Genomic DNA, 9,301 nt, shown 5'->3' with positions numbered 1-9,301 from the left:
ACTAATTTGAAAGTGATACAATAGTCTGTTAATTTTGAATGACCTCTTACGAATATGTTGATTACTAAAGGAAGCTATTGTAGATAGTCAGAATGTTTTAGCAGCAGCGACACTTGAGTCTTCAGTACTGTAGGAATTCCTCTTGGGTTTTTATAGAGATGCAGACATCCAGGAATGCAAGAGCAGGTAGGTAAATTATGGTTTTCCAACTGTGATGAAGACTGAACTGTAGCTTTGTTGGTGGGTAAAAGTTTTTATCCTGTGGCAGACTCCTGATCATGGCTTGCCCCCATGATCTTCCTGCCTTCATGATCCTCAGAAACACAGTGGTAACCTTCAAAATACAGCACTGTACAGTTACTTTTCTTGTGCTTCTTTTATTGGAACAGAAAAATATGTGTGTATCCACTGAAAGTATGTACTGGAAAACAAAAGTTGTCCCTGAGGCTGTTGAGGTTTGTTTGAAGTTTTGCCCTTCCAGTCATTAGGTTCTGCAGTATGAATGGAACCATATTAAGGAATAATCTTGTTGTTCTTTGGGTGTAGCTGCTGTGGCTGAAGAGATTACAGTCCCCAGCCATTTGCTGTGAGCTCCTGCCAGAGGTCACTGCAGAACATCGCTTCTCGGGTGCTATATTTCGTAGTCTGTTATGTCAGTTTAAATCCCTTGGGTGTTGTGTGTCACCTATCTTAAAAGGCCAGGCTGTGAACCAGGGGATGGGTCTGTGCACCCAGCTCCCTGGTGTGGCTAGCAGAGGGGTGGGGGGGATGTGGCTGCAGCCTTTCTGCAGGTTGCAGCGTTGGATCGTGTGAAGTCATCATAACCCAAGACTGAGCACAAAGTTACATTCTTCCTGTGCTGGCAGGAAATGTCTCTGGTTTGGCTGCCTGCTGCTAGCGAGGAAAACTGGTGTTTCAGCAAAGGCAAAACACTTTTCTTGAAGGTGTTCTGCATGTGCTGCGGGTTCAGCCAGATAGGTGCTTGAAGGCAAAAGCTGGTGGCAGAAGCAGGGAGGGGTTTCATGGTGGTGTGGGAAGGGAGAAAAGGCAGCAGCGCAGGGGGTGTGAGCTTCCCCTGCGCCCTGTGGCAGGCAGCACCCACGGGTGCTCAGCCTCGCCCTCGCAGCCCTTGCGCTGCTCATCCTGAGTAATGGTAGCCACGACACTGTACTTTGGTCTTAAAAGACGTTATTGAGAGGGTTATAAATAGAGTTGTGCTCAAATTGTTATGTCCGTTAAATGCACCGGTTCTTGTGTGGCAGTGGCAATCAGGGTGTTTATTGCAGGAGAAAAGCTCTTTCTGGTAAGTGGCAGTGTCACCTGGCCGCAGAGTGCTCTACTGCCCAGAGGTAAGTTTTAATCATGTATTTTTGCCTCCTACTCCTTCCTGTAATCCTTTATGACCAACAAACTTAATGCTGCAGACACTGCGCAAACCTGTGGGTGATGCAAGGGCACTGTGACCATCCCTCCCGGCTGGGTGTGGCACCACCCTTGTACGGATCTGTTGGTGGGAGGCCAGGACCAGGAGAGAGCAAGTAGGGGAGGGGATGGATGAGGAGGAGAGAGGAGGAAGAAGTGTCCTGTAAACTCTTTGTTTGAACACGAATGGCTGTTCTGGCTCATTGGGTGCTTTAGTGGACCTTACCTTTAAAACAGTGAATCCAGGGCATGGGTTTGAATTCACATCGTGGTTCCCTAGTTGGCTGGCCACCTGCCGCCTAAACGTGCAGAGGGGAAGTAAAGGATTTGGTCACTGCAGATGGTGGATATCCCCTTTAAGTTAAAGGAGTGTTTGGGAAGGGGTGGAGGAAGGCTGTTGATGGCGTGGCAAGGGAATAGCAGCTGTGATCACACTGTTGGCATTAGACACCACGCTGGAGTGGGGCAGATGCTCAGCTGAGGTTTTCTGTTTGTCTGTACAGATGGGAAACTGTCAGCCAACTTGAGAGGGTGAAGATGCAGTCTTCAGTTTGGGCTGCTTGTTCCACACAGCCTCAAGGGCCTGCTCAAGGGGGTGAGCTGGGCTGCCATAGAAGACGACCTGGACAACATTGCTTAGTGTTTTGCTCTATTTCCAAGAGCTTGTCGCCTTCCGAAAAGGTTTGTTCCGACTGGTGCTTCATCTGAAGAGCTGAGCTGTTTGAGAGTGCTATCCCACTGCAGCTTCATTTCTGCTTTTGTTTTCAGGGCATCCAAATCTGGATATAACAACTGGTTGAAAAGTTTGAGATCATTAGCGGTAAGATGGTTGCTGTTTGTTCTTTCAAGATATTTTGAGATAATGTTCTAGCCTGAATGGATGCAAGTAGTTTTCACTTACGGGTTGCATTCCATCTGTGTCTAGTCATGTGAAGGATGCACATAGGCTATGGGCTATCAAAAAGTCTGGCATCTTCAGAAAGCACTTGATTCTATTTAATGTGGAAAGAATTAGTCCCCTGGATGCCGTACTTTCTCCTTGAGTATAGAGAGCAGCCTTGATGCCTTTAGTCATTCTAATTTTAAGATACTGCAGTGCGAACTGTCACCCTCTAAGCAGATAGTGACTTTCTGCCTACATATTCCTTGTAAATAGATATTGTATCTCTTTGTTTATAAAAACATTATTTAGTTCTGTGGGATGCTGATTCCTTTGGGAAGTGCTGGGAGCTTTCAGCTGCTCCTTGGGTTTGGCTGTAAGGCTGGAAGACCTCGTGCCGCCTGCAGGTTGTGTGGGACCAGTGATAGGGGTGTGTGTCTAGCCCACAGCCTGTTTGTATTTGCCCTACTGGTTTGGGGCTCCATCATCTGGTTACTATAAGGTTCAGCAGCTTCAAATATACCTTTTATTCAAAAAGGATGCCTAAGCTGGGTTCCAGGTAACCCAGGAACCAGCCAGCATTGAGACAGCCTTGGTCTGTAGATTGAGAGCTATACACTAAGGTAATTACAGCAATGAAGAGAAGCCCCAGCTATGAACAGAAAGTACTACTATCTTATTCCTAGCTTAGGCTCTCCTCTAAAAAAGCTAACCACTGCCGACTTCAGCACTTGAAGCAGTTTCCTTGTAAAAATGACTGGTGGATGTTGCAGTGCAACTTGGCACCGAAGGCTGAATTTTGGTACATTTGCAAATGTTGCATTGATGATACTACACAGCAGGTTTTGCATAATCATGGAGTAACGGAGTAGTTTGAGTTGGAAGGGACCTTTAAAGATCATTTAGTCCAACCCCCCTGCCCTTGGCAGGAACATCTTTCACCAGACCAGGTTGCTCAGAGCCCCATCCTACCTGCCCTTGAACACTTCCAAGGATGGGGCATCCACAGCTTCTCTGGGCAGCCTGTCCCAGGATCTCATTGTAAAAAATTCCCAATATCTAATGTAAATCTACCCTCTTTCAGTTCAAAACTGTTGCCCCTTGTCCTGTCCATGCAGGCCTTAGTAAAAAGTCTTAGTCTTTTTTAAAGCCCCCTTTAAGTATTGAAAGGCCACAATAATGTCTCCCCGGTGTCTTCTCTTCTCCAGGCTGAACATCCCCAACTCTCTCAGCCTTTCGTCACAGGAAAGGTGTTCCAGACCTCTGATCACTTTCATGGCCCTCATCCATGTCTTTCATCCGCTGTGGATCCCAGCGCTGAACACTGTACTCCTGGTGGCTCTCAGGAGAGCAGAGGGTCAGACCCACCTTCCTCCACCCACTGGCCATGCTTCTTTTGATGCTTTCTGGGCTGTGAGCACACATTGCTGGGCCACACTGCGCTTTTCATCCACCAGTACCACCAAGTCCTTTTCCAAAGGGCAGCTCTCAATCTGTTCCTCCTCCAGTCTTTATTGATACTGGGGATTGCCCCAACTCGGGTGCAGGTCTTCGCACTTGGCCTTACTGAACTTCATGAGATTTCATATGGGCCCACTGCTCAGGCCTGCCCAGGTCCCTCTGGATGGCATCCCTTCCCTCTAGTGACTCAACTGCACCACTCAGCTTGGCCTCACCTGAAAGCTTGCTGAGGGTGCACTCAGTTTAACTCTGTCATTGATGAAGATATTAAACAGAGTTGGTCCCAGTGTGGACCCTTGAGGGGTTTCCACTTGGACATTGAGCTGTTGACTGTAGCTCTTTGGGGGCAGCCATCTGGCCAGTTCCTTATCCATCAAATAGTTCACCCATCGAACCCATCTCTCTCCAATTTAGCGGCCGGGATGCTGTGGCAGACCATACCAAAGGCCTTACAGAAGTCCAGGTAGATGGCTTTGTAGCTCTTCCCTTGTCCGCTGGTGCTGTCACTCCATTGGAGAAGGCCACTAGATTAGTCAGGCACCATTTGCCTCTGTGAACTTGCCCTTGCTGGCTGTCTTTAATCAACTCTCCGTCTTCTGTATGTTCTGATGGATCTTCCAGGAGGATCCGTACCATGATGTTACCAGGTGTGGAGGTGAGGCTGGCTGATCGGTAGCTCCTAGAGATCCCATTACAGTTCTAAAAACAGGTATGATATTCCCCTTTCTCGGCACTGGGGACTTTGCCTGACTGCTGTGACTTAAGCGTGTTGGAGGGTGGCTGCTTAACGCAGCAGTTTTCTGTCTGAATGCCTGTCAGTGGCTTGCTTATTGTGACCTGACCCCTGCATGCTCACCGGTCTCTAATACAGGTCCTTCTCTGACCCCTCTCTTTCTGTGTCATCCATCCCCGACTATAACTGTGTTATGAGAGGCAATGATCAGAGAGGAATTCCTTTGCAAGCTCGAGCAAGGTTTCCTCTGGAGTCTCCTGCCCACAGTGCCAGCATGGGTTTTGGGACTGTGCACCAGTAGGTAGCTAGCTGGCTTGTATAGCTGCAAGGGAGCCTTTCTTTTCTGTGGCATTGCCTGATACTGACACTAGATTATAAATGGGTATGAGTTGGCTTGGGATGGCAGTCAGACTAATGTGGGTTTTTTTCAGAGAGGATTTAGCTCTATCATCCTTTGAGTTATGGCTCTCATACCTCGTCTAGTCATGACTTCAGAAAAAAACCTCAGTGCTGAGCTATGATGATGTATTAAAGACATCTCTTCTGCTACTGTGCTGGTTTTCTGTATTGGCCAACTCTTGCCCATCATGATAGAAACCAAATCTCTTGGTTTGTTGGGGTTTTTTTTTTTCAATGCTGAGGGTTTTACTAACCATGTGATGAAACACTCTTTTCATCTTCCAAGTACTCTCGTGTTCCTCCCCGATAACTAATCTAGAGGCCATTTTTCACTCTGTATTTAAAACTTGGTCGTGTCTTACCCTGTTCTTCACTTCATTAACGTGTCAGTTCAACTACTCGAGACTCTTGAGGAAGCTAAAATATCGCCATATATGCATCTATAATAACTTCTGTGGATCCAAAGAGAGTTCTGAGGTATTGCAAAGAGGAGCTGTACTCATCCAGCTGAGATATCTGATGTGCTTAATGTAAAAGGTTTAATCTCTTAACCCTTCAGTGTAGCAATGTTTGTGGGCAGGAGGTAAGAACGTAGCCATTACTGCAGGATCAGGAGTACCCTTGAGGCTTCCTAGGTTTTGAAGTGCTCTCTGAATTCTTATTTCCCCCTTATTGATAGGCAGGGAGCAAACCCCCTCCTTAAATTATTCAGTCTTTGCAACCCGGGAAGCCTCATAAATGTGCTGTAGAGCATCTAATTGAGCTGTTGTTGAAATCACTCTTATTTCAATGGGAACAGTTGCTCATGTATTGCCATTATGTGCTTTTTACCTTGCTGAAAATGGGAATGAGGGACTGGAAGAGAAGACATCACAGTACACAGACACTTGGTTTTCTGGGGAGCCTAAGCAGAGGGACAGGTGTACTGACACAGAAGAAGACCAGCTCCTTGAAAAACCTGATACTCAATATAGCTCCAAAGTAACTCAGTACCCATCAATTGCCAGTTCCATTGCAGAAAGCAGATCCTGCCCTGGATCTGATGGAGCTTCATCCCTTCAGGGACTGGTGTACATCCCTGCTAAGCCTGCACAGCTTGCTGCCCATGTGCTATGTAACAGTGATTCTTTTTATTCTGTGAGGGATGCGGCAGTGTGCAGACTCTTTATGAAGACTCTCAGTTCTCAGAGAATGAACTTACACCAGTAGAAGGTGCTGCTGAAGATGATGCTGCCGTGGAGGCCGTTAGGTCACAACCAGGAGTGCCGAGTCAGGGCCCTGTAGCTGGAGAACTAGGGCCTGCAGATGGACAGGCTCATGTCTCAACAAATGATGCAAATCGAGGTCCCTCAGTCCCCTTTTGGGAAGAACCATCACCTCTTTCACCATCACCTACTCCTGAAGATCCATTGCAGGCTGTGCCTTCCTGCAGCAAAGCTGAGGTTGCCTCAACCACTGAGGTTGCATCACTGTGCTGAGATGATGAGCCAGTTATGGATGCAGAGGTTCCACCTTACGTAGAGAGCAGTTTCCAGAGAAAATAATCATTCCCTTTGTAGACCAAACAGCTTATCTGTTGAAGATTGAGCAGCCATTAAATGCATACCAGGGCTCAAGTGCTACAACCTTAGGTCCATTGGATGATGATCTAATGTGCCATCCTGAGAGAATGGAATCTACAGCACAAGTGGAATCAGCTGAAAAAGTTTGTCTGGTCAGGTAAGAAAGTTTGGGGTCTTTGTGTCATCTTCCTGTTCCAGCTTCTAGCTTTGCAGCTTCATCTGTGGTCATTAAATGGAAAAGCATCTATGTCAGCGCAGGGCAGGGTAGAGATGACTTCTAAGAAACTACTGTATCAATACTGTCTGCTTGGCCCCAGTGCACGTGTGTTAGATCTACTGCCATCTACAACGTCTGTTCCAAAAGATGTGGCTAGCTGTGGGCAGGACTTCCACAGGCAAACATACAGGTACGAGTGATGGGAAGGTGCCTATCGATGCCAAATGGTCTTGCTCAAAACAAGCTGGATTTTCTGAAACAGGGTTAAGATACCTAATACGTAATAACACGTGCTCTGTGGCTGAAGAGAGATGACCAGCTGGAGGCTTTGTTTTGATTCTCCTCCCTTGAAAGTTCTTATATTACAGCACTGACCTAGGCGGTTTTCCATTAGAAAAAAAAAAAATACAGTGGTGGTTGCCTCTGCTGTCTTGAGCTTGGTGAGTTTCTGTAGCTGGACTAAACACTTGTCACCAGTTCCACAAACAGCAAGAGTGCTGGTGCTCACCTTTCGTGGTGAGGCTGTCACCAGCATCTCTTCCCTGTGGTGACACGTGCCCAGCTCATCCCTTGCCCAGCTGGAGAAACCCTCCACGGTGGAGCTCCCCTGCCCTGAGTCTCCCTGGTACTGCAGAATCCATCCCAAGCCCCAGGAGAAGCAGTACAGCTGAGGTTTCAGCAGAGCATTTTGTAGAGGAGAGCTGAGCTTGGGCAGATTTGTAAATTAACATTGGCTTTTCTTAAAAAAAATCAAACTTTTAGGGGAGTTTGACAGACTTTGGTTTCAGAAATACCTGGTAAATACTTTTCCAGAAGAGCCTCTGCTCTGACCATAGAGAGTTTTACTTTTTCTAGGCTGCAGGTGTTTGTCAGCCCCATACCAAACTGCTAGGCCAGCTCTCTTCTCTAACATGCTTGCTTCACCAAGTGTAGCCATGTCTGTTTTAGACATAAGGATTTACAGTTTACAGAATTCACTGCTCCTGATTCCAGCGCTCTTATTTTTGTATCTTTGTAGCCATGGTATCAAGTGAAGCGGGACAGCTCCCTCCACATTCTAATGTGTGGACCTTCTGTCACCTAACTGACTTGAGACCAGGTCAGAAATCGCCACCATCCGTCTCTCCTGCTGGAGCTGGTGTTCCTTATTCCCAGTCAACCCTCAGCCTTCCCTGGAGGGAAGGTCATCAATGTGGTCAACTGTCACAAGTATCTGCTCCAATTTCTGTGATGCAAGAAGAAAGCAAGAGAAGTGCTCCACCTTTCATTTCAGTGGGTTCTAATGTTCAGAACACACAGGACTGGGGAAACCTATTCCTCGCCCTGCTGTCTTCGCACAGCAGGAAGCAGGTGCCAGGAGATTCACTACTGTCCTGGTCTCAGGTGCCAGGCCTGCTGTTGAGGAAACGGATACGGCAAGCCCCAATTCTAATTCTGCAGAGGAAACTGCAGTGAAGCCATGCACACCCGGTGTTTTCTCAGTTGCCATCCCTCTGGATGATGCGATACCTACAAAGAAACGCTTTCCAGCTGATGCTAAGCGCCCAGGTATAAATGCTCTTGCAGAAAGCTACGGCACCACAGGACAGATCACCATTACTCCAGGTCCTCTTGCCAGGGCAGGGTCCTGAAGAAGTAAGCTTGCTTCTTGCATGGGTCTTGCAGAGGGAGATGCTAGCATTTGGATTTTACTGCTAAAAGCTTAATTAGGTTTAAGATCAGTGGTTAAAGTACTTGTCATATATACCAGGCCCAGTGCCTTCCTCTGCTTGTTACACTTTGCAAGTAGTAGTACCAGTCTTGCTCTGGTTTTAGCCTAAAGTAACAAAGTTTTTAGTCTCATATTTACATACGTCTTTATGCCTGCAGCCTGACCTCTCACCATTTGTGTAATATTCAGAATGGGACAAAATACCGTCACCTTAGAGTACACTTAAGTAGCCATTAAAGTAGTTCTTGCTGTGTATTTTCTACCGCGTTCATGTTATTTTTTTAAACAGGTTGAGATGAGAGGCTGTTTGTACTTCAGGAACAGTTCAAGAGGAATGGAGTTTACACTGTAATAAATCAAATAATGCAAATGCTCCAAAAAAGCCAGCAGTTAAAATGCATGGGAATGCAATTCTGTGTTCTCCTAGCACAGCACAACATCCTGAATGTTGACTCCATGTGAATTACGACCACTGATAAACATCTGTTGCAGCTGTTTCACTTCTTCACTGTGCTAACATCATGTATGCATAAAGCCCAATGATTCTGACAAACTACACGCAGAGCCGAAGTTAGTTCCTTGTAAGCAGGCATAGTCTACACTGTTGAGGTTCTGTTCCAGGAAGGAACTGTACACAAAAGTCAGGAGCAAGAGGACAGTCCTACTATCAACTAAAGGAAAGAATTATTCTTGCACATGGTCAAGTCATTCAAACTAGAGGTTTATCAAGGAGGACAGCTGAGGTTATGCTTCTTGGAAGGGGTTACAGAATAAAATCTGTTCTTATGAAACAAGTTGCTCAAAACAAAAGAAGCAAAGTTGATGTTGTGTAGAGGTTTCCCCTTCTTGAACCTGGGGCAGGGCAGGAAGGACCTAAATGCTTTGTTTAGGAAGAATGAGCACTGGGTGTTCATGC

The 9,301-nt window shown here is 46.6% G+C and overlaps 1 protein-coding gene across 1 annotated transcript; it reads left to right on the top strand.

The window, feature by feature from the left end:
- The first annotated feature begins 2,068 nt into the window (after nucleotides 1-2,068).
- On the top strand, nucleotides 2,069-8,662 carry CABYR (calcium binding tyrosine phosphorylation regulated). Its single transcript, XM_055703561.1, is given in 4 exon segments — nucleotides 2,069-2,242; nucleotides 3,511-3,637; nucleotides 7,693-7,979; nucleotides 7,982-8,662. Coding segments are annotated over 2 exon segments (609 nt in total). The 5' UTR covers nucleotides 2,069-2,242; nucleotides 3,511-3,637; nucleotides 7,693-7,694; the 3' UTR covers nucleotides 8,306-8,662.
- The last annotated feature ends 639 nt before the right edge of the window (nucleotides 8,663-9,301 follow it).

This window comes from Falco cherrug, chromosome 3 (genome assembly GCF_023634085.1).
Source record: "Falco cherrug isolate bFalChe1 chromosome 3, bFalChe1.pri, whole genome shotgun sequence".
Lineage (NCBI taxonomy): Eukaryota > Metazoa > Chordata > Aves > Falconiformes > Falconidae > Falco > Falco cherrug.
The sequence above is the reverse complement of the archived record's forward strand: the minus strand, read 5'-3'. Positions and strand labels throughout refer to the sequence as shown.